Here is a 23,744-nt window from a genome sequence, read left to right on the forward strand (position 1 = left end):
AGACTGGATGTCCATTCACGCCGTTGCAAAAGTGATACCCTTGGGGTCTGAGGCTCCCAACGCAGCAAAGAAGTCAGTGGCATCCTCTCCCTCCACATCTCCCTCTTCCAGGTGAATCACCTGACAGAAGCACCAAACACTCGTCTTTCTGTTCCCCTCGGGCATTTGCCGACAAGCACCTTGCTTGCAGGAGACCTGCCCACACACAGGACTGAGGGAAAGCTGAGCTTGCCTTCACCTTCCCAGCAGCTTTACCAGCCAGGAGTGCGCACAAGCCTGGACCTTTCATGTCTTTCAAGCAATTGAGAGGCTCGAAGCCATGCTGACAAGAAGACTCCCAAAGTCTTCAACACAGACTGCAATCCTTAATGTGCCAATCCCCCGGCACCAAGTCTAATTGACATGGCACAAGCCGCCATAGCATCTGCTGTGCCGACCTAGTGGGCCTACCTGCGATTTGCCCTGGTGGTCCTTGTCATCGCGCAGGGCAATGGTGTGCGTGAGCGCCTTGTTCTTCTCCAGGGGTGACGCGGATGCGCCCGTCCACACAAAGATCTTGGCGCCATTGTCCAGAATGAACACGTCCCCGCTGTTCAGAGAGGCCCCTCCCAGGGGCACCTCTGTGACTCGCACCCCCTGCTGGGATAGAGACGCTGTTGACAGTCAATTGACTTTGTGTCACATGTCACAGTTTCAAATTGACGCGCCTCGTGCAACAGAGGCAGAATGGATATGCCTGCAGGCAGGCTGCACTTGGAGGCTGCTGCCATGCAATCGCCTATGGGACTTGTTGAATGCATGCGAGAAAAATAGATTGTGGGCATAGCGCCAGATCTCCGTTCATGCCTCCCGCCAGCAGGGACGAGAAATTAGCACCAGCATTTGTCATAACAGGCAGGCATTGCAGAACTTTCACATTTTGGCAGAGAGCTTGATGCTGTATAGATGTGCAAGCGTCATGTACATTGCCGCTCATGAGGAGTGTCAGTGCGTGCCTTGGCGTGGAAGAGGGCTGCCTTGTGGGGAGCGTCTTCGTGGTGGTGGAAGCCACTTGCTGCGCCTCCTGCCAAGTACTTCACGCCTCCCTTGAATATCTGAAACCACAGCGATCTTACTTCAGGATTTTTGTCACTTGCATGGCGGGAGCCTCTGCGGCAGCAACACTATAAGCCGGGGATAGAGGTGGGAGTTTCCTGCACTTATCGATGTGCCTTCAGGCGTGCAGACTACTGTGCGCAGTCTTGGATTGGTAGGCTGGTGACAAATTGGTTTTGAGGCAGTTTGAGCAATGCTGGCCATGCAGGGTCACTGAAAAGGGGTGCAGGATGGGGGCTCAGACCTGCAGGAATTCTGGGGACTCTGAGCCCTGGACTTCCCTGAACTCCTTGGGCTTACCGCCCATAGCAGCATCCAGCTGCTCCGCCAAAATGGCAGAGGCTCCAGTGTCATCCTGGCAGCCAGCGCATCTCCCCATCAGCACTTGAGGGAGATTGCTTCTGTTTGTGGCATTCGGCCTGTGACACTGTTGTGGGGAGGAGATCAGCACCTGCGAGGACTCCTTGCCCTGCCAGAAGTGGATGTCGTGGGACACCTTGCCACCACCAGCTTGCTTGGTGTTCAGGATTATGTAGGAGTCACCTGGCAACATGTGCTTCGATTGTCAGTTCAAGATTGAACAGGTCCCTTGGTGCCAAGGCCCGAGATCAGCGGTGTTGATGAGTTGGTAACTATCCCAAAACTGAATCTGGGGAGCAATATGCAATCAGAATGGGAAGAAACAGCAGGTACTGAGCAGAATCAGAGTACACACCAGTATAAAACTTTCCAAAAGCAGTGGGTCCTTGCTTGACAGGTTTGAAGTCTTCAATTCTCCAGGTCTCGACACCGACCTCCTGCGTTTGACAAGAATTGCTTCAAATATGTAGCATGAATCTAGAAGGGGCATCCCCAGCGATATCTTGCTGTCAACTTCTAGGATCCGCACTGATCACATGCCGATCAACCAGAACGAGCAGAAAGATACACCTTTCCAGAATTGAGGAATTCCTCTGCGGACGCCATTGTAGACAGGCCAGCAAGTCAAGCTCTCTCTTCTTGTGCTTTGACAGACAGATTTGACAACTGTCAATGAAATGCGTTTCAACACATGAGACCTGTCTCGATATATGTATCCCTGCCACGTGGGAAAGGTAGGGATTTGCCCTATAGGGCCTCGAATCTCACTCGAGTCATCTGCCCTTCTGCAACAGCTTCCGTCTCGCCCCGATCTTATCAAAACATATCAATCGTTCCTCTGCGTCAGCCAGAACGTCTGCAGGGTTACTAGCGGGGCGATAGAGTGTGTAGGAAACATGGGCGAGAAACGCGACAAGGAGCAGGAACCTCTGCTGAGCCCCAGGGCCGCGCAGGCGTTCACCAAGGACACTCCCGTTGCTGTGTGCAGCGAGGCGCCGAAGAAATGGGACGGTGGTATCCTGAATTGCTGCGGCAGCTGTGATCTGCCCGGCTGCGCCACGTTCGGGCTGGTCCAGACATGCCCTTGCTTTGCGTGGGGGTGAGTTTCCTTGCCTGGCACCTCGACTAGATGTCCCTTGTGGCCAGATGGCTATAGGGGAATTTCAGTAGATCGCAGTCCATCTGGTGCAGGCCACGCAGCTCTACAGGGACTTAAAGCGTTATTTTGTGCTGTTTGTCAACCAGCACCGTCAAAGGGTTTCTCTAATCTCTTGCTTTGCCAAGCTAGTCTTGTCCTTGTCATCTGCATCACTAGTTTTTATGTATTTCTGCGTTGTCGCACGAGCTCTTTGACTTTTGTTGCATAAATCATTCATCACCTCTTCACTTGGCGTTCCCAGCAGAGTTTCATCGATCCCACCTAAGGTTCGGCCTTGCTGCGATGCAGGCACAACCTGAAGCGCGCATTCAAGAGCTCCCTGCTGCTGCATGCAACCATCTACTTCGTGCTCTTCGTCTTCGCGTCCCACCTGTACCTTGGAGCGAACCAGGCAGAAATGATGCTGTGCCCCGACGGCCCTCTGGACGAGGCCTCCTTCATGGAGAAGCTTGCAGATAACGGCAACCGGCGTCTGCTGCATGACCACGGCATGCATGAGCATGGGCCGGGCGAACACCATGGAAAGCCTCCTGTGCCCACCCCATGGGCCGACCTGCCAGAAGGTATGGTTGCTTCCTTGAATGAATTAACATGTTTCTGTGCTTTTCCACGGCTCATGAAATCCTAAGCCTAAGGTGATGTGCCGCCAAGGTGTGACATGACATGCATTGACTTGTGCTGTGTCTGCATGCAGAGTGCCAAGCGGCGATTTTCATGAAGTACGAGACACTGTCGCTATGCATCATTTGCTTCCTGATCGGCGTTGCCTACTGCTCCTACAACCGCACCATGCTGCGCCAGAAGTTTGGCATCGCAGGTGCATGCCCCTCCCCATACTGTACCTTGGCCTGCCTTGTCCATGCTAGCTTGTCCTCTTGCTGACCTGGCTTATAATCACCGTAGATTTAGAGCACCTGGAACTTTCTGCATGCTGTACCTGACGCACTTGTTGCTGTTGTCACTGCAGGCAGCCGCTTTGGGGACTTCTGCACATGGTGCTGGTGTGCGCCTTGCGCTCTGTGTCAGGTGCGTGAAGGAAAGCAAGCCATATTCACACCTCTTTCCTCCCCCTGGGAACTCCGTCTACCTGGCAAACCTATTTATCTGGCAAGCTAACCTGGGAAAAAATCCAGATTTGAGATTCTGCTGGCTGCATGAGCCTCTATACATGACAGTATGGTATATTGTACACAATGCATCTGATTTGTGCTGTGCGTATCTGCAGGAGACGAGGACCATCTGGAGCAACAATGTGGTGGAGGGCGTCTGGCATGGCCCCACACAGCTGCCCACTGTCACACCCCCTGCCCAGCAGTCTGTTGTGGGCCTGCCCGTGCCCAAGCAGGTTTGAGCGCATCAGTCTGCTTGCATGCGGGTCCACATGAGCGGCCCAGGACGACCGCAAGTCAAAGCACGCATTGGAGGGAGTGGGTCCTGTTTTCTCAAAGGGACACCAAGAGATTTGTGAGGGTGCCCACTGCCAAGTGCGCTGAACGGCTGCTGTGTGCTGTTTGCATTGTTTGCTACTGCGCATGCGCAACATCTATCAATTGATCAAGACAACAGCGCTGTCTCTGCCTGTAATGCCGAGCTGCATTGCAGCGGAGGGGATGTATATAACAAATATGCGGCACATGTAGGTTATTGATCTGGAGTGATGATTGCGCCATGTATGGTTTTGAGTTCCAAGTGTTCGATGTGATGGGTGGTGCGGGAATTTTTGGCTTTCCGAATCGCGCCCGTTTTGTTCATGAATTTGATCAACTTATAATTATGCTGTTGACTGCAAGCCCAATGTGAGTGCTGCGAATACATTTCTATTACATGAGGAGAATATTATCAGAAGACCTTGCAAGGCATGGTGGCTGCCTTCTAGATTTGTGATCCCCTCAAGAGTCTGTAGGGTGTGATCCATGGCATTGTCAACCAAGTTGATATGTATGGACATGTCAACCAAGATGATATGTATGGACATGTCGAGGGGTGCGTTTGACTTCTCATACTGGCAATCACTGCCACGATCGGTGGGCGGCATCCGATATGGCCCACCCACTGGGTGGGTGGCATTGAGGCATTGATGGCAGGTGCCTCAGTGATCAATCATTCCGTGCGACATGTCTGCCAGCCTGCTGCCGCTGTCGCAGCCGTGGCAGCTTTTCACCGTGCTCCTGAGTCCTGCCATCAGTGATCAGCGTTGACATCAGAGATCACATCATGCCGGCACGCATGCGCACCGCAAACAGGTCCTGCACACCGGTCAACCGGTCCGCGGGAAGTGCAGTGAAAGTCTCCGACTTCTTCGCCGGGGTGCTGAACTTCACATCTTGAACGCATATTCCAGTTGCAAGTCGAGCCAGATGTAAAAGTTCACCTTGCCTTTCCTTGCCTGCAGAGACTGCAGGTGATTGGCCAGCCGCTTAGTCATGCATGTCATATGACTGGATGTAGCTACGTCGTGATTCATGCATACAGCTTCAGAATCCGGAGGAGGAGAAAGGCAAGCGGTAAACTTGAGATTCGCAGTAGGGAAGTTTCACTCGAGGATATATCTCAAGCCGGTGTTCTTCAAAGTTACAGCCACGAAACACAGGGAAGCATGGCGAATCTCCTCTCCGTCAGTGGGCAAGCCAAGGCCATCTGCCTTGCTAGCAGGGACCCGAAAAGGTGCGCAACATTTTATAGCTTTGAAATGCAGGTCAATCGCATCAGAAACCCAGCAATTCGTTCTCATATCCACGGCAAAGCAAAGGCGGGACACTGCACTCTTCAAGCTTGACCTAAGACAATAGAAAAGCTTGATCGTCCCATTTTGCCCACCAAGGGTTCATCAAGGACATTCTTGGCTTGAAAGACACATGGATCGCCCGGTGACGAGTTGGACGACGCAGGAATTCAAAACTGGCCGGCAGCGGCAAGCACCGCTCTCACAGGAGCCTGACTTTGTGCATGGCAGCCAAAGAGAAGGCTGAAATCAATTTCGCGCCTTTCCAGGAGGTACAGTCGAAGCACTCGAGCGCTCTTCTCACCAAGGGCTGTTCATGTTCTTGCACTGTTGCAGACCTCTGTCGTTCTTGCTCATTTCTCGGACGATCCTGGAATGGCCTCAAGGGTTAGCCATATTCAGACTTCTCAAAGTGTAATGTTCCAAGTCTCACAGGTGAAGGGAGAGCTTGCCACAGTTTCCAAAGTTGATCAGAGCAGCCAGTCCTTCGCGCGCAGCAACTATGAAGTGTCTTGCGAGGCTGCTGTCAATGACCAGGTGAGTTTTTGCAAGACCGCCACGAACTGTAGTCACAACCACGACAGTTGATTGGTGAATCATGCTTTTGCTCATTTTGGACTCTGCTGGCCTGGCTGTCTGACACTGAGGTTGCTGTCTGTGTCCTGCCCCGCAGATCAACATCGAATACAACATCTCGTGAGTCCCAACATCCTCAGGATGTGCAGATTTAAAAATCTTTCTCCTCTGTTGCTGCTGCTTGGTAATTCTGTCGGAATAGGCACTCCCCACTCCCCACTATTAATTTCATGCGCCTTGAGCTGACCTTTCTGTGCAGGTACATCTATCACTCCATGTTTGCCTTCTTTGATCGCGACAACGTGGGCCTGCCCGGCTTTGCTGAGTACTTCAGGTGCGCACCTTAACAAGCGGCTGCGTGCTGGGTGAACAAGCAGACATGCATCCGGAACATTCAATTTCGGGGCCATCTTTCCTAGAGCGGCAGATAGTGAACCTTGCCCTGTTGTGGCCCAGAACCTTGTAGCTTCTGTCGCGCCAGGCTATGCAAGTGGCTGTTGCCTGTCGTGTAGTGTATATGTCACAGTGACTCATCAAGACTCCTGTTGGTTGCAGGGAGAGCTCTGAGGAAGAGCGCGAGCACGCTGAGAAGCTGATGCGTCAGCAGGTGCGCGCACACGCCTGCTTTCACCCTCTTTGATGAGCTGACTTACTCTCAGAAACGCAGAGGGGACCCAGGCAAAGGCTGCTTTCCGGTCCTAAGTCTCGCGGCAGTGTGCCTTTGTCAATGCTGTGAAGTGCTGAGTCTCAACTCTCAACAACGTCTTGCACAGTCTGCAGCATATGAACTCTGCTTGCCTTGGCACAAACTGCACTACCTGATCCTCTCAGAACAGGAAGTAAGCATTCAACAGCATGCTGGAAGCCTCATGAGGCTTCATAGTCACCCAGTGATGGCTACCATGCCCGCTCTGTTCTTTTGGGGCAACTTATCCTACCAACACTGCTGCACCCTCCACCTTGTACTTCTATGACGGGGGATCTGCTGTGCGCGCGCAGACCCGCCGCGGGGGTCGCGTGAAGCTGCAGAGCATCCTGCTGCCGGAGACGGAGTTCAACAACAAGGACAAGGGCGATGCGCTGTACGCAATGGAGCTGTCGCTGTCGCTGGAGAAGCTCAATTTCCAGAAGCTGCTTGCGCTGCACAAGGTCGCCGCCGATGCCGAGGACGCCCAGCTTGCCGACTTCATCGGTGCGCCCACCCTCTATAGAAGTCTTTGCGCCCCTTTGTGATGGTCAGTCCTGCAGAGGGCGCGCAGCTGGCCGACTTTGTTGGTGTGGGGCCCCTTGCAGTGTTTATATCCCCGGGGTCTTCAGCTCTGCAGATGACGCCCAGCTGGCTGCCATTTGGCGTCTGCCGAGCTGCTTCAGTAGCTCTCCTTGCCATCATGCGATGAAACCCAATGTAGGGAAATTTCACTGGGGGCCAGGACTGCAGGAGTTAAAATGTATCCACCGGAGTGACACTCTCAGGGATAAGAAGTTGTGCTTGCACAATGACAAATGCAGCAGCATTCTGATAGGTGCTGAGCAGGCTGTGATTTTGTGTGTGTGCGCGCAGAGGGCAACTTCCTGCACGAGCAGGTGAAGGACATCAAGCGCGTGTCCGAGTATGTCTCCCAGCTGCGCCGCGTCGGCAAGGGCCTCGGCGTGTTCGAGTTCGACAAGTACCTCTCCGATGACATCAAGAATGGCGCCTAGGCGGCGGATTTGAAGCGCCCCGACGCCTACTCTGTTCTTTTCAGGAGTAGCCCCGGCGGTGTGTGGACCCAAGCCCAAGTTAAAAAAGGGGATTGGGAGCATTTGGCAGAAACCCATCGTCTGGCTGTCACGGCAGTGCACAGCGGCGAATGAGATCACTGTTTTGTGGCAAGGATTGAAGGAAGTATGTTCTCACTTTGGGTTGCGTTTGACCGAAAGGCGCCTTTTCCTGTGATGTGACCTGCAGCCGTGGCAAGCTGCAGAGCTCATGTCCGCGAACATTTTACACGTGTTTTGCAAACCTTTTCATGCTCAACTCCAGGATGGCAAAGAAGCCAGCTGCCCGTAGGGGATATGAAGGGCGGCCATGTTATTGGTGAGCCTGATTCCATCTGGTGCTGTTTAATGCTGTGTTATGGGTCTTGATATCTGGATGTCCAAGGGGCACTGCCTGTGCCTTTTGGATCTTACATGAGAGTCTCACAGGCAGCATTTGCTGCAGTGCTGTCCCCAGGTCTTAGGATGCATGACATATGTAGACTAATCTTTGGCGGATCAGCACTTAATATCACATGAAGGTGGCGTGCGATGAGGTTGTTCTTGCCAGTGACAAAGGCGGATGGCCTGGGGATATTTGTCTATGGTTATTGCATCGTTGTGGCAACACCAGATTGCAGCATGGAGTTGAGCACCCATGTTCCTTGAAAGTTTCCTCCTGTGAAGTGAAGCGTCATCTCTCTGTCTTGTGCAGATTATTAGAAGGTATGCACCCATCCATGAATGAGTTCGCGATTGTCCAGTGACTCATGGTCTGCTGAGCAAATGCCCACAAGTACTTGAGGTTGTAAGTCAAACGCTGACGTTCTCATCATATGATTTTACAATGAATTCAATATACTAGCAAGCTGAGGCCTGAGCAGGCCATATGATTTGTTTGTAGTGACATGCATGCATGTCCACATGTATATATATCTTGGCATGCAACGTAAGCTCTTGACCACATCTCGAGCAACCAGAAACTTAGCTCGACAATATAAAAGGGAAAGACAACGTTACCAATTACCCCCGACAGTCCAACCCCAAAAATCCAACATTACTGAGGAAGCTGCTCTTCAAAACTGCAGCTTGTTATGAAATGTCATGCAGTGCGTCTGCAGCCGCATGGGCCCAAAAACACCTTACTGGTGGCTGCTGCCAGAACAGACGGCCTATTACGAACTGCACACTTGGGCTGCAAATACCTCACGTTGGCTGTACGCTCTTCCGGACTGTCTAAGTGATCAGTGTGTCCCAGTCAGGGCCAGATATGGCTCTGTTGCTGGTGTGCTACTGGCCGCACTCTCTGCTCACTAAAGGTGCCTCTTTGTGGGAAAACCGTCGCCAAACGCAGAGCAGCCGATCGCCTCTGCCGAGGAGTCCTCCTCCGCACCGCAGGTTGCCGGGGCGCAGCCAGCCGTGTCATCTAACAAGATGATGTCCGCGGCGGATGCGTCCTCACAGGGAGCATCACCATTGCAGGAGATGGCGTCGGCGTCTGCGCAGGAGTCTCGCTTGCACTATAGCAGCTCCTCTGTGCGGCGGCCGGCGAGGCGGGGCGATTCCATGCAGAGGCTGCCCTCGGAGATCTCCCAGGGCTCGATGTCGATGCTGTGCACGCTGGCACAAGGGCTCTGATCCCTGCCGTCGCCCTCTGAGCAGCCGCGCTCTTTGATGCAGGACTCCCACGCATGTTCAGCATCCCCCAGAGCTGCCTCGATCACTGCGAGGGATTTGTCCTTGGGCTCTGTGATGGCCTCCCGAGGACACCTTTCAGCAGCTTCTGCGGCACCTTCTTCAGCAGAGGCACCACCTGCGCACCCTCCTGTTACTAAAAGGCCCCTCGGCACCCAACAGACAACTGCCATAGTGCAGGTCTGGAGCTCCTGACACTAGCTGACCTGACGGGCAGGTGACATTGAACCATTTACAACACACACGACAACAAGCAAAATACAGGTGAGGAGGGAAGGCACTGGAGAGGCAACAAAGGGCACCCGTTCAAGGGCGATGTGTCCCTTGAACTCAGCCGCTGCCACCAGGAGGCCGTTGTGCACCTCACTGCCGATGTCTTTCAAGTTGGCATGCACAAAGACCTCCAGCTCAGCCTTCATGCATGGTATGACATGTGCACTCTCTGAGTCTTCTTAGTGACACTCTGAGTGCTCGTAGAGATAGCTCTGAGTACCTTCTAAGAACATGTGAATGCAAGGGAGTAGCAGGCGAAGCTCAACAACCGCTGCAATTGTGAGAACTTATGAGTGAAGTTGTTACATAGACCAAACAGTGTATATGCAGCATCAACGCCGATGGCACCATATTCAGTAGAAACACTGACGTGAGATCAATGTCCTCACATATTTATAAGCTCTTTCCAGCAGCCACTGCTGCAAATAAGATACATTGATGTCCTAAGCGCCAAGCTAAAAGGTACCTTCATGGAGAATATTTCATTTCTGCATTATTCCAACTGGGCCGGAAAAGGGGTACGCTTGTCATTCCCTCAGTTAGCAGCCGCCTTGCTCTTCTTAAATGTTAGCTTCAACCCGGTGCCTGTCTTTGTCGCCTTCTTTTTCTCTCCTGCACATGTCCAACCCATCCGTCAGCCAATGCATCATGCAGAACTTCCCATCTCCATCAGCCCATGACAACCAGCAACACAGGGCATGCAAGAAGGCCGACTATCACAGCTCCAGGCACCATACACCTCTGCAATTATCCATACCAGCTATACTTGCAGACATCATCGCAAGATAACCCTTGGGCTGCCGTGAGATCCCTTCATTTTGAGTTTTGAGCGCCTCTTTAATTTCAATTCAAATTTAAAAACCATTTCAAATCTTCAGTGTAGCAGCGCACCTGTCTGGTCAGCAGTGCTCTCTGCGCGCTCACGCTTCTTGCCGCCGGCTTTCTGCTTGGCCTTCCCGTCTGCAGCCGCGTTGCCTCCTTCCGCATCCGTGCCGCCGGTTTTCTGCTTATTAGGCTTTGCTCCTGCTGAGGCATTCTTCGCGTCTGCTGAGGCGTTCCCTGCCTCCAGGTCCTTCAGCTTCTTCAGCACCTTCAGCTTCTTCAGCACCTTCTTCTTTTTCGGCGCCGCTGCGGTCTTCTCGGCCTTTGCCGCCTTGGCTTTGGCGGCCGCAGCGGCCGCTGCGGCTTTGTGGTTCGGGCAGTACCAGTCACCCTCTGGGATGGCTGCCAGACCCGCACAGGACGGGTGCATGACTATGCGACAGCCCTTCGCCTGCGACGGCAGGTACACAGTTTAAATTCGAACTGCTCTTAGAGCTTGCATTTATGGCAGCCCTTTCTCCTCCTCCGGAAGGTCGCAGTGCCTTCAGTGCCCGGGTCGCGTTCTCTAATCTGTTAAGTCCAGCAGCGAAGGGACGATGGGGCATGGGTTACGTCCATCCCAGCACCATGCAGCAAGGCATGTATGCCGATGAACATAATTACAGGGACGTGCGGACAAGCACTTGTGCACATCCTGATGCAGGCCTTGCTGTGTACCGACACCTTCGTGCAATTGTCGCCTTCCCATGTCAACTGGAGGCACTAGCGTATGGCAAAACGGCATGAAACGTGCGCCTTGTTACCGCTGAAGATTTGTAGTTAAAATCAGTTGTCCCATATTATTTGCCAAGAGCCTACTGATGCTGTGTGAGAAATGCAGTGCAGACAGGAGTATGCGCACCTCGCAGCAGAGCAGGTCTCCGTCGTGGCCGCACTTGGAGCACTCGGAGCCCCAGCGGTCATCATCTTCGTCCTCAAAGCGCTCGGCTGCCGGCCGGGGGCTGGGTGGCCGCTCAGCTTCCGCATTTGCATCATTCTTCTTCTTCTTTTTCTTCTCTTTGTCACCCCCAACAGCCACCTGAATAGTGTGACAGCCTTGCACTCACTCCCAGCCTCCAGATAAGACACTTTTGCAAGGCACAGAGCAGAGGCCAAAATGCTTCCAATAAGGAGGCCACGCCATTCGTTACGCATTACTTTCTGCTAAAAAGGTGACAGGACGGCTCCTGCTTGCAAGCAAGCGATTGGCAGCCTGCAGATGGCTGTTGCCACCACAAGGAAATTTGGATTTGCAAGCTCTTCCTCACATTATACACAAGACAATGGCACATTTTTATCACAATCCGGCCGGAAGCACGCACCCCGCCAACCTTCAGCTTGATTTTCAGCTTTGTCGGCTTCTCGGCAGCTGGCGGAGCGGGCGGCGGCTTTTCGGCCGGCGGCGCCCGTGGCAGCAGCGGCCGGTCATCGTCTGATTCAGCGTCGGAATCAGTCATCGCCGCGTCATTGCCCATGTCTGCCGCGGCCCTCTCGGCCATCCGCGCCGCCCGCACCAGCCGCTTCGCCATGCGGTGCAGCAGCGGCTGCATCCTGCGCGTCAGAGACAGCCACAAATACAGTCAGACAGACCTCAGGCTGAGCATGCACGCAACAAAGCTGCCTTGCAGAAGAAAAGCATATTCCAGCAACAAAGATCGATCCCACACGATTGGCATTAGCTGACATGCTGAAGAGGGGCCCGCTCAGACAATGGATGCGTTGCCATTGATTAAGAGGACCCTTGGCTCCTTCCACATGCGAGTCAACAGGAGGGCCCAAACATGAAAGGATCTTTTGTGTGCCTGTGTGAAAGGCATCGCATGGAAGGCTCTCAGGAATCACCGGTCACGAAGGACAACAGCAGCATAGGCAGCAGCTGCGATGGAGCTGGAAGCTTCGGCTCTCTGCATATCCAGCAGCCACACTGCCCGCTCCCTAGCGCTGCGCCACAGCCCTATCCTCCTGCTGTCCCTCTGCACCATGAGACAAGGGTGTAAGAAATGAGGGTACACTCCCTGATGAATGGCGCTTGCCTGACCGCTGGTTCCAGACTCTATGGCTAATGTTTCATCATCCTGAAAATGGAGAGCTGGACTGCCCTGGTGAGTCATTGAAGCTGGCGCATGCCTTGCAGGAATGGAGATGGGTGTCTCCAGTAGGCCATGCTAGCGTTGTCTGCCAGACAGATGGCATCCAGAGGGCCCTATCTCCGTTCCAGCAAGGCAAGAACCAGTAACACGTACGTCACAAACATCACAAGGATTTGCAATGTCCCCTTGGGCACAGCAAATAAGCATTAAAGCTGCTGGTAATGACACTGTGCAGGGTGCGTGATTAGATGCAAGCCGATGCAAACAATCAGCGGTGTGCCTTGGCATGCAACATAAGCCCCAAGCGCCGGAGGAATGTCACTGGTTAGCAATAACAGCACGTACAACGCAGGCAGACATTCGCAGGAGCAGTGATGGGCGGATCAGCAAATCACCTGCGCAGCCTCAGCGTCTGATTCATCCAGCTCGTCCACAGGGGTGACATACTTGGGCCGCCGCGGCCGCGCAAAGGCCCCAGGCCCCTCTTCGCCGGCCTCGAGCTCCTGCGAGGCCTCCTGTGAGGGGCCGCGGCTGCTGCCCACCGGCTGCCCGTCCGCGCTGCTGCGGGCAGCCCCCTCCACTGACTCACCCTCGCCTGCGTGACGGGTAAAAGTCTTAACGACACGCACAACCCGCAATCAAAAAGATGCAAAATTGAAAAGAGGGGTTAAATTGGTCAAAATCTTGGAAGCTATCTTGGTAAAATGCTGCTGCCGTGTGTTCTAAATTCAGGTGTAGATGTCACACATTTGTGCATGCCCTCACTAGCAGGCAAAGGGTTGAAGACAGAAGATAGCATGAATTGCACTCTGGCAGCCGGTACAGGGTGCAAGAGACGAGAATAAGTATGACGTTGCTCACTTGCTGCTCTGGCAAGGGGCTCGGCAGATCCGCCGTTGCTGCGGGGATGATCGGCGCCGTCTGGGCTGCCCTCCTGCCCGGCATGGTCCCCGTTGGGCAGCACCTCGGGCACGGCCGGCGTCGTGGCGCGCTGCCCATTCTGCAGCAGCGGCTGCAATTGCTCGTCCTTGGCACCTGTGTTACATGCGAGGCTCAAGCCGACACTCTAGTGACGCTGTCAACCAGAATTGACACGTTCTTGAGCCATGCGTTCAATCTTATGAATAAGCAAGAACACTGGGGTCAGTTGGACACCAACAAGTTTGTGGGAGGACAAGCCTTGCTGACCCACAGCTGGCCGGTCACAAAACAACACGTCTTCTCCACTTAATGCAAGAATGTGTCTGGTTCCATCATGCACCTCACAAGAAAATATCTTCTTGAATGTGTACCTTTGGGCAGGCCATCGCCGAGCACGTTGAGCTGCGTCTCCAGGTCGCGTAGCCCGGAGATGAGGTTACCGACGGAGGCAACACCCCGCAGACGCGCGCGCCACTGCGCGGGCGTGTCTGCGAGTGTTCCCTTCTGTGCCGCCACCTCATCGATGAGTAATTCAGCCTGCGACGCCGCCGATCGCAGCGCCGCGGCCGTTGCCTTGGCCTCCAATTTCTCGCGCCGTGCGCCATCGACCCTGCTAGCAGAACATGCCTCAGCCGTCGATGATAATTTCAAAAGCTTGTGGAGTCGCACACTTGGAGGCTCGTTATAGATGCCTTTCCTCTTAAGAAAGGGTACGGGGGAGTCTGCAAGCAAGTGGAACGTACAACTTGCAAGAATGCTTGTGCAGGCAGGACATGGGCATACAGCTGACTGCTTCAAGCGGGGTCCTTTCTATTCAGAGATTGACACCTTCCAAGGCACAAGAAGAACTTTAAGGATCACAGCAACAATTTTAAGCACTTTAAAAAGGTTCATTGCAGCGCATGCGGATTGAGGGTTGATTGCTGCCGGCCACAAGTATATCTGATGCTCCTCGAATCCAAAAGTTCCATGTGGTCCTGCCAGGCGCACCTGCTGATGTCGGCGAGGTCAGCGGTGAACTGCGGCGGCTGCGCGGATAGCGCGGCGGAGATCTGCGGCTGGCGGCGCTTGAGGGCATTCAGCAGGCCGCGCTCGCGAATCCCCCTTCGGTTCAGGCCCTCCATCAACGCCTCCAGCTGGGCAGGCTCGCTTAGCATGCTCATCGCGCCGCCGTCCGCCGCCTCGACCCACAGCATGCCTTGCTCTCCTGCAGACGCACCAAATCATTACTTGTGCTTCACGCGGTTTATTTATGAAGATTGGCAGACACACCAAGGGCAAACTATAGCATCAACACGGGGTGGTACACAAAGAAAATGCACAATTTTTGTGCAGCGGCGCATATGTGCAGGGTGCCTTCCATATGTAAGCAGGCCCAGGTGACTGCCACTGGTGACACAAATGAGCTGAAGATTTCCACGGGGCAAGACAGAGGTTGATGTGCACACCCAGCAATCTTGCCACCACATCAATGTTCACTGACCCCACAGTATCCCAGGGACTTTCCCAACCCTTATCAAGCTGCAGCGCAACCTGCAGCTTTGCTCGCTTTAACCCCACCCCTCTGTGATATAAATACCTTGGTTATCTAGAATGCAGGGGGAATCGCGCGCACCCTGCAGCCACCAGTAGCGCCGGAAGTGCCGGTCCTGGCCGAGCAGATCCGCGCGCACCGCCCTAGCCCGCAGCTGCTCATCGAATTCCGCCTCTCGCTGCTGACGCGCCTCTTCTCGCTCCCTCTCCTCCGCCGACGCATCTTCCCCCTCGCCAGAATTGGCGTCCTCTGCCGGCTTCTCTGCCTGCCCCTGCGCCAAAGTATCACCATGCCTCTACAAAATTTTGCAGCAGCTGGAGAGTTGACAGCCTGAACGTGCCAGATGCAGCTCCTGGACATCAAGGTCTGCTCTGCTATATAGCAGAAATGTCCAAATCCTCTACCAGAGCCGCAGGCATGTCTTAAGAGTTGAGCAAAGTGGCAGTGGGAAAGGGCATCATGGTACATGAGGCATCTCATGCTGTGGACCAGGCAGTGAAGCGTAAAGGGCCATATGCGCACCGGGGCGTCGGTCGCAGGTAGGGCGTCCGATGGCGCTGCCGAATTTGGCTGCGCCGGATTGGCTGCGGCTGCCTCTGCCTCCTTGGCTGCCTTCGCTTCCGCATCCGCAGCGTCCTGCCTCTGCTTCTCCTTCTTCTCCTGTGCAATTAGCATTTGAAATTCAAATTCTATCCGCTTGGCCAAGCTTACACTTCTGCAATATAATGCACCATCTCCGCCAAGATTTAATCTGCGATCCATTGTTGCTTGCACTGCTTGCATGGACACCACTCCGAAGCGCTGGAATACCAAATATCATGATCAGGCAAAATTGCACGTGAAGCCTTTTAACATTTGCAACGCATCAGGCGATGCAGGAACACTACCATGTACACTGCAGTCATTGCTTGACCACATCTTTTCTGGCCAGGGTGCAGCCAGTCATCGCGGCAGGCAATACTTTGGGCCGGGGGGCATCTTTGCAAGACGGCAGCCCACCTCGATGAGAAGCTGCCGGTGCTGCGTCTGCATCTGGGCCGCCTCCTCGATGCGCGCTGCAAACTCGGCCCTGAGCGCGACGCCGTTCACCACGTCGTTGCATAGTGTTGTCAGCAGCCGCAGGTGCAGGGGGGGCTCGAGCCTGTTCAGGACACACTGGAGTATGAATTTTGGCAGGTTTTAGCTCCAAAAAGTCTCTAAGAATGGTCACATATGTACCGCTAGTCTTGATTTCAAGCCGATCCTCAAGCTAACGGACAGAACCGTTGCACAGGTCATGAAAATCTAGCACACTTCTTTTCGGCAGCCCTGTGCGCTGTTTGCACCTTCACAAGCTCTCACATCATTTGTTGTTGTCTGCGCTAGCGTGATTGCACAATTATCAGACCAGGAGGCATCATCTGGACAGTTTCCCCTCACTCAAGGGAAGGAAATGTTGAGGCACCTGTGGTAGGGCCGTTCAGAGAGAAGCTCGGCGGCGCAGACTGCGATGACGTCATCGTCCAGCATGGCGGGGTCGGCGCTGAGGTCATCAGCGCCCGGCTGCGGCAGCGTCGCGCGCGTTGCCAGCAGGTAGCGCCTCAGCACCTCCGGCCATGTGGCTTCGTCCACGACGCGCGCCCATCGCCGCGCTCGGCTACGCATCAACCCGTCCTGCCCGACCTGCGCGCATGCGCCAGCCGCGCCCGTCAGTCCACTTGGACATAAGTTATTTCTTGTTGCTGTCAAGCAGAACTCAGCTGCCCAGGGCTGACAGACAAGGTCCTGATGTCGTCACGTTGTGCTACTTGTTAAGAAAATAATTTGACTGAACACAGGGCGCGTCACTTGGAGTCCAAGTGCCTAGCATGTCAAACTTAATATGTTAAAAGAGGCAGTTTGAAGACATAGATGCAAAGCCAAGGATGTCGGCCCCACTAATACCAAGACCCAATCTCATTTATGTCTGTGTCCACAGCGCCCGCTAGGATGACAAGCAGTGCCAAAGCTCATGGCAGTGTCACAGCAGAGGAATATGAAATACTGCATCTCAAGGCAGGGAGTATGCGCACCTTTTCCAGCAGCACGCAGCGCAGCAGGGACATGTAGGCCTTGGCGAGCACTGAGGAGACCAGCGGCCGCGCGACGGCCCTCTGGATGTCCGCAAGGCCCAGCACGGCCGCCTCGCACAACACGCCAAACGCCGCCAGAAACTCTGAGATCGCCAGAGCGTCCATCAGCGACGCGTGCGCCGAAGGGCTGCGCACTATCACCTGCGCCACGTCAGCGGCGCGCCAGATCAGGCAATGTATGACTGACCGTCCATGCTTGCACAACCCGGCAAACCTGCGGATCACAAAGCTGCAAGGCAGGCGATTTATACCATTACATTAGATCGTGCCATAACACAGACAAATACTTCATGACAATGCAACGCTCGGCGGCCATGCAAATTCTCAATGCTTCATTGGGAAGTCAACTGCGGCAAGGCACGGAGGTGCATGACATGATGCAATGGCTGGTCATTACTTGCAAGGCTGCACTAAAACTGCTTCAATGCAAGCATGAAGGGTCTCTCGAACAACAGGACAGCGCACTGCCGGCTGTGGCAGTCACAGACACAGAACCACGTCGTCGGGACACGTTTGCCAGCACACAAAGGGACACAGAAGGGTGCGCGGCTTCGCACCTCCAGTTCAGGTGGTCCCTCGATGGCCTTGCGCAGGCGCGCCAGCTTCTCATCGGCGTCCTTCTGCCGCTCCCTCAGCGCTGTCGCAGCCGCCACTGCGCCCTCCACCCCCAGAACGCCCTCTGCGCGCATGGAGCACCATGGGCTTGAGCATGAATATTCCTGCACGATGCTAGGAGACAATCCAGCCAACGGCCTCGAAAGGAGGATAGAATTAGAGATGACATGCACGGCGCACACGAGGACCCTCGGCTTGCTGACTTCTCTTTTCTCTGCATGTCAATGAGAGAGCTCTCAACCCGGCTCAAGGTTGTCAACAATCAGTCTACTCCTTAAACTGTCAGTGAGGGCTTGAGAGGCAACATGCGCCAACTTTAAATGCAGACAGCACGCACCTGCATTGGCCAATGACACCTCCACCTCGGCGGCGTGCGCAGCTTCCAAGGCGATGTTCTGCGCCCGCTCCTCCAGCTTCCTCAGGTTCTCCTTCTCCTCCTCCAGCACCTGCAGCCACAGCATCACATGCCCCTTAGCGCTCTGCAGCAACAACGCAATTTTCGCCCACGATGAACTGTGCATGCTCCCAAGACACCAATTGAGCGTGCCAACATAACAGTGTTCACGACAGAGCAGTCAATCACAAATAAGTAAGACACTGTATAGGAATTGGACTTAGGGCGGAGGTTCTTCCTACATAGCCTCATGCGGAGGTCATGAGAGGGCAGCTTGCAATGGCACCTTGACGTCACAGCAGCCTGATTTTCAAGGATGAGAGGGCAGGTGTGGTCCAGTGCTAGGTGCAGTGAAGAGGCATGTCTCTACCCTCTCTATCATGGCCACTTGAAGTGGCACCGTTAAGAAAGAGGTTGGATCCTCAAGATTGACGGCAGGGCTCCCCACCTGGAGGTCGTCGGCGGGCAGTTTGGAGGCGTTGCGAGGAGAGGCGGCCTTGACGATGGAGCGTGCTTCGCGCTCGGCCAGCTTCAGTAATTCCTTGTCCTCCCTCTGCTGGTGCTTGGCCAGCTGCCTCTCCGCCTTCTCCAAAGCACGCTTCAGCTTCCTCTCCTCCTTCTCTTTTTCGCTCAGCGGCCCCCTGCGCATTTCATCACACCCCTCAAACCGCCCTAAAAATGTCCCTGCCAAGTTTGCAGTTCTCTGTCTCGCTCAGCGGACCCCTGCGCATTTCATTCTGGCCTCTTCAGACCACCCTTGATACCATTTCAGCTGGGAGTCGCAGGGCAGCGATGGCGATCAAATGCCAATGGCGAGATTCCATGATGCAGCTAAGAATATGTGAGGCATCAACTGAGCAGCACAAGCTTTTTGTTTCTGCAAGTGGGCATGTGCCTGCTATGCGCCAAAGACTTGCCCGTTTCATGTCTGTCTGCATGGAGCCTGGCCCATTCGTTGGTGTACACACATCCAGGCACTGTGATGTCCGTTGCATCCAAAAATTGATCGTGCCCACAAAATGGGATGCAGCACAAACGAGGGCTCAGGGCTGATGGTGCAGGCGCATCAGAGGTCAGAGGCCAGAGTTGGTAAGCTCTTCTTGTCATTTACCAATTCCTTCAATTTATCTGTTAGTGGCCACTGGGTTGGTTTTCCCTCCTTCTCTACTGAATGACCAGAGGCGTCGGGACAAAGCTTGAGAACAATATAGCAAAGAGCATGTGCGCTCACCTCTCCCTGGCGCGCATTGGCGCGTTGGCAGTGCGCGCCTCGCGCTTGGCGGCCTTGGCTTCGCCCAAGGCGCATTTGGGGCAGGCCCAGTCGCCGACTGGCAGCTGCTCGTAGTCGATCTCCAGGCAGGCCATGTGAAATCCGCGCGGGCAGCCGTCGCACAGCAGCATCGGCGACCCCGCCAGGTGGTGCGTCTGCACATGCATTCCCTCCCAATTTTCAGCATCAGTGCATGCACCGCTTGCATGCAACATACTTCAACCCAGTCTTCGAATTGATGGTGATCGAATTTGCACTGCTGCACATGCTCTTCACATGCACCTGCAACATGTATTCCAGTCCATCACAATTGCTAATCCGACTGAGATTGGATCAAGTATGCACAGTTGCCTGTTTTCCTGGACGCCCGGGAAAGCACATGCGAATGAGCAAGACCTTGACAAGGAGGAATTGCATGCAACTCGCAATACCTTGTGAGATGCGAGATTGCAGGTCTATCCCTATCGGGATCCTACTCACTGGCATGTGCAGGCTCAGACAGCCCACTCATAGCAGTCACAGCTCCCATTGCATTCACTGCGTTGACAAAATATCACAATCCGCATGCATAAGTTCCAATTCAGCCAGCACTCACCCTGTGACACTTGGAGCATTTGAAGCTGTTCTTGTGGTAATCGTTGTTCTGGGGCGCGGACATCTCTCCCGGGGCGTTGCGCGCAGCCGCCGCAGCCGCCAGGCCGCCCTGCCGGTTCGCCGCCCTCTGCAAGATGGCTTTGACCGTTGCCTCCTGCGCCAACGGAAAATATTGCATCAGCATTTGGAATCCAGCAAAAGAAATTGTGTGCTATCCAGTTTGTCATGCGGCTGTGCATTTGTCAGCTCTCAGCCCCTCCCTCTACAATCTGCTTCTTCTAGCCGATTGACAAAATCGTATCACAATATCACAGTGCCCTCAAAAGGTATTCCTAGTGGCACATTTCCTCTTCAATGGTATCTTGCGGCGCAGCAGGTGTGCCACCCTCTGTCCTGGTCATGCACTGCCTGTCCTGGTCATTCACTGCATCTGACGCTTATGCGCTTGAAATGCATCATGAAAGCATGATCTACTCTAATGACAGTACGAATGATTTCGTCTGAAAGCACAAATAAATACACAAAGTTACAGCACCTCGAGGTCGGGCCGCAGCGTGCGCAGCGCAAACCGCCCCTTCTGCAGCCGCGCAAAGGCGGGGTCATGGGTGCAACTGGAAGCCACGCTGCTCTTGGCGATGCGCGCGTCTTCCCACGACTTCACCCCGGCCGCCGTCACCGCCTCCACCAGTGCGCCTGTGTCTAACCCCTCCCTTCCTGCCGCCTTCAGCGCCTGCACGGGCACATCCAGGTGTTTGTATCTGTCATCTGCATTCTTACTTGCATGTCTGCCTGACAGGTTTCTCTGGCATTGATGGTAGGTTTCCTGCTGATCCTGCTTTCTTGCACGGGCCAGAGGCCGGGTTTTCACTCGTTTGTACATCCCAGATAGAACCTATGAACTTCTGTACTAGCAAAGGGGGGATGTGCCTCTTTATGTATCAATCCCCTCATGCAAGACTTTGTACCAAGAAAGAGGACAGGCCCCTAGGAAGGAATACCAAGCTTCCTGCATGCATCTGCCATGCGACTGTACTTCAAGCACCTCAGGGCCCAAGCAAGGCCTTACAGTTCCATGCGCCAGCGTCCATTTCTACATGGTGAAGATGCGGATCATAGCCCGCACCTCTAATATGGCGCGCTTCACGGTGCCGCTGGCGATGCGCTGCTCGGTCTCCTCGAGGCTCTCACACTTGAGCCCGGGGATCTTCTCGAGCTCCTCCGCACTCAGCGAGGCAATGTCCACAGGCGCGTTACCGCCGCGGTCGGCCGCGCCGCGCGGCGATGCCTTCCCGGGCCGGGGCGAATCCTCCGGCGCCTGCGGCTGCTTCGGCGCCGCCTTCGGCCCTGACGACCGCCGCCTCTTCTGCGCCAACCAATGCAGCCGACCGCAGATCAGTCACTATGCAGGGAAGAATTCCACCCCAAAAAGGCAAAGGGATGGCCATGAAAGTCATGACAAGAGAGCACCTTCAGGCTTCTCGGCGACAGGCAGGTTGCCCTGGATTAAGTGAAACATAGGGAGCACCTTTGGCGCGGGCTCATCCGGCTCTGCAGGCTGTTCCCGGGCGGCCGCCTCGGCAAACACCGCCGCGGCGATGGCGGCAGCCTCCGCCTTGATCGACAGCGCGGCCTCGGGGTCCAGCTCGGCCGGCGGCGGCTTCTTGGGCTTGCGCGGCTCAGCCGGCGGCTTCGGCGGTTTCGGCGGCTTTGGCTCGCGCGGCGGCTTGCCGGCAGCCGCCGCCTTGCGCTTGGCGCCGCTGCCTGGCTGGCGCCTGCCCGGCTGCCCACCCTCTGGCAGCGACTGATTTGGCAGCGGCTCCGCATTCTGCTGCGCAGCCGCCACATCCGCGAAGGCAGCCGCGGCGATCGCCGCTGCCTCGGTCTTGATGGAGAGCGCGGCTTCCGGGTCGACTCCCTGCGCGGCCTTGCGCGGCTTCCTCGGCTCAGCCGGCTTTCTCGGTGGCGGCTTCGGCTTCTCCTCCGCTGCTTTTTGCGCAGCTTTAAGTTGCCTCACCTGTTTATTGCACAGCAAAAGGAAGCTTAAATAGTCCAATTTCCTATCACAATGATATTCGCATCATTGCACATGGCAGGATTGCATTTATCCTAAGAAAATCTATGAGTTTGATGCTAGAGCCAGAGGAGCTCACCAGATCCTTGGGCAGGTCAGTGGGTAGCCCATATTGCTCCTGGATGTCCTGGTTTGCATGCCAGATGCATGGCATCTCCTTGACACCCTGCACAAGACATTGATCGCCCTCTGCGATTAGTAGCATATCCACGATTGACATGTCAAATTGTATTAGTGGTTTACTTACACTTCTGTAATACTGTAATCAGATGTGATGTTGAGCATGCAATGCCTGCTGCAGGGGATGGAACGCGGCGGATCACAAGAGCAGGTCACCTGCACGGGCTGCGCGTGGGCGTTCTCCTGGATCCAGGCGGCGACGAGCGGCTGAGTCAGCGGCGGCCGCCGGCGGCTGACCTGGTCCCGGTGGACGCGCGCGACGCCCTCTGAGACCGGGGCGCCATCAAGCCATGCCACCTCCAAGATCTGCTCCGGCTCTGCTGCCGCCTCTCCATCAAAAGTCCCTGCGCAGGATTGATCCGATGCCATGAGCATAAGCCCCCTTTATGCAGATGCCGGCCAGATCCCGGCCAGCTGTACCGGTTAAATACACCGAAAATTTTCAGGCGCGAGCGGCAAGCTGGCAAGGCACCCACAGATCACCTGCGACCCGAGCTGATTGTGGCATGCACCTTTGACATAAGGAGAAAAGGACAAGGTGTGAACGCTTGCACGCCCGCCCAGCAGAGTCAGTCTTTTCACGTGGCAATGAATAATCTAGGCGCACCGTGGTCAACAGAGGTGATGGATAGCACGGAGCATGGCCGATCGGCCTCGCCGAGCCTGGCCGAGACTTCTTCTCCAACAATGATGCGGTCCTGAAACTCTGCCACTGCCTGTGCGGCCACGTCCTCCAGCTTGCCGGTGGCATGGTGCACAAAGCGCAGCAGGTGCTCCTCATAGCACTCTGGGACCTGTGCAGAGCGGTGCATGCGCGATTTGAGGCGATCTGGGATGTACTGGCTGCATATCTTTGGCTTGGGAAGCTCCTGGGTGTCATCAGACGGCTTGATAACGTAGGGGTGTGTCAATCAGGCTGCAAAAGTGAGAGACATCCAGAGCCCAGGTAGTCATGGGGGCATTGGCAAGCCCTGGAACTGCCATGATGCAGAAATATACCTCATGGATATCGCCTTTGGCTCTTGCCTCGCTCAAGAGAGCCTCCTCGTAGGTCAAGCCCGCTTTTCCTGTCTCCTGACAACTCCAGAGCCTCTTTCGATACTGGGAGAGCTTCTTGGTGTAGTCCCTGATAACCAGCACACATGCAGTTCAAGAATAATCGGGGGAGGCCTTCTGATCAGGATGAAGCCATTCTAGCATATGGCGGCCTTTTGGGGAACCAAAAGACCAGATTGCCAAGAGACCCAGGACATCTTTATCGCGCACTTCCGGTTCGAAGACAGCTCAGGAGCAATCAAAAAATTGTTTGGAAGGTTCCAAAAGTCAAATGGAAGCAATTCAAGGCGTATCGGATAAGTGGCACTCACTCAAACTCAGTGAATATTTCCCCAGTGAAGCGGATGAGCAAGACTCGGACGTCGCTAGACAGGTTCAGCGACGGTGGGCCAGGGGCGTATGGTTGGCCTTTCCACAGCGGCATCGCGCC

General features: G+C 54.8%; 5 protein-coding genes across 5 annotated transcripts; 2 read left to right on the forward strand and 3 right to left on the reverse strand.

Annotated features, from left to right (window-relative positions):
* Positions 1-15: 15 nt before the first annotated feature.
* Positions 16-2,061, reverse strand: COCSUDRAFT_37757 (actin depolymerizing protein; the record flags this gene model as incomplete). Its single annotated transcript, XM_005644932.1, has 7 exons — positions 16-120; positions 451-636; positions 996-1,094; positions 1,340-1,450; positions 1,547-1,638; positions 1,811-1,892; positions 2,026-2,061. The coding sequence occupies 7 exons, from the start codon at positions 2,059-2,061 to the stop codon at positions 16-18; spliced, it is 711 nt and encodes a 236-aa protein (XP_005644989.1).
* Positions 2,062-2,265: 204 nt separating this feature from the next.
* COCSUDRAFT_54324 (hypothetical protein) lies at positions 2,266-4,598 on the forward strand. Its single transcript, XM_005644933.1, has 5 exons — positions 2,266-2,554; positions 2,903-3,177; positions 3,309-3,431; positions 3,582-3,640; positions 3,840-4,598. The coding sequence occupies exons 1-5, from the start codon at positions 2,352-2,354 to the stop codon at positions 3,963-3,965; spliced, it is 786 nt and encodes a 261-aa protein (XP_005644990.1). The 5' UTR covers positions 2,266-2,351; the 3' UTR covers positions 3,966-4,598.
* Positions 4,599-5,086: 488 nt separating this feature from the next.
* COCSUDRAFT_67369 (ferritin-like protein) lies at positions 5,087-8,515 on the forward strand. The gene is made up of 8 exons (XM_005644934.1): positions 5,087-5,278; positions 5,503-5,608; positions 5,772-5,873; positions 6,010-6,032; positions 6,172-6,246; positions 6,468-6,519; positions 6,912-7,104; positions 7,474-8,515. Exons 1-8 carry the CDS (start codon positions 5,211-5,213, stop codon positions 7,611-7,613), a joined length of 759 nt encoding a protein of 252 aa, XP_005644991.1. The 5' UTR covers positions 5,087-5,210; the 3' UTR covers positions 7,614-8,515.
* A 654-nt stretch (positions 8,516-9,169) lies between these two features.
* COCSUDRAFT_57598 (hypothetical protein) lies at positions 9,170-9,763 on the reverse strand (the record flags this gene model as incomplete). The annotated part of the gene is made up of 2 exons (XM_005644935.1): positions 9,170-9,462; positions 9,607-9,763. 2 exons carry the CDS (start codon positions 9,761-9,763, stop codon positions 9,170-9,172), a joined length of 450 nt encoding a protein of 149 aa, XP_005644992.1.
* A 389-nt stretch (positions 9,764-10,152) lies between these two features.
* Positions 10,153-23,738, reverse strand: COCSUDRAFT_43891 (hypothetical protein; the record flags this gene model as incomplete). Its single annotated transcript, XM_005644936.1, has 27 exons — positions 10,153-10,229; positions 10,509-10,890; positions 11,341-11,517; positions 11,801-12,029; positions 12,321-12,451; positions 12,964-13,163; positions 13,430-13,603; positions 13,861-14,099; positions 14,480-14,696; positions 15,105-15,294; positions 15,546-15,683; positions 16,023-16,164; positions 16,468-16,685; positions 17,075-17,275; positions 17,692-17,813; positions 18,087-18,195; positions 18,592-18,784; positions 19,375-19,568; positions 20,009-20,161; positions 20,543-20,737; positions 21,131-21,370; positions 21,533-22,021; positions 22,158-22,244; positions 22,415-22,602; positions 22,866-23,052; positions 23,258-23,384; positions 23,626-23,738. The coding sequence occupies 27 exons, from the start codon at positions 23,736-23,738 to the stop codon at positions 10,153-10,155; spliced, it is 5,112 nt and encodes a 1,703-aa protein (XP_005644993.1).
* Positions 23,739-23,744: the final 6 nt, after the last annotated feature.

Source organism: Coccomyxa subellipsoidea, assembly GCF_000258705.1.
Source record: "Coccomyxa subellipsoidea C-169, whole genome shotgun sequence".
Classification (NCBI taxonomy): Eukaryota; Viridiplantae; Chlorophyta; class Trebouxiophyceae; family Coccomyxaceae; genus Coccomyxa; species Coccomyxa subellipsoidea.

Coding starts and splice junctions, on each gene's coding strand:
- COCSUDRAFT_54324 (XM_005644933.1), top strand. CDS start 2,352: ATGGGCGAGAAACGCGACAAGGAGCAGGAACCTCTGCTGAGCCCCAGG. Junction 3,178..3,308: donor ATGGGCCGACCTGCCAGAAG/GTATGGTTGCTT, acceptor GTCTGCATGCAG/AGTGCCAAGCGGCGATTTTC. Junction 3,641..3,839: donor CGCCTTGCGCTCTGTGTCAG/GTGCGTGAAGGA, acceptor GCGTATCTGCAG/GAGACGAGGACCATCTGGAG.
- COCSUDRAFT_67369 (XM_005644934.1), top strand. CDS start 5,211: ATGGCGAATCTCCTCTCCGTCAGTGGGCAAGCCAAGGCCATCTGCCTT. Junction 5,279..5,502: donor GCTAGCAGGGACCCGAAAAG/GTGCGCAACATT, acceptor TGGACGACGCAG/GAATTCAAAACTGGCCGGCA. Junction 6,033..6,171: donor AACATCGAATACAACATCTC/GTGAGTCCCAAC, acceptor CTTTCTGTGCAG/GTACATCTATCACTCCATGT.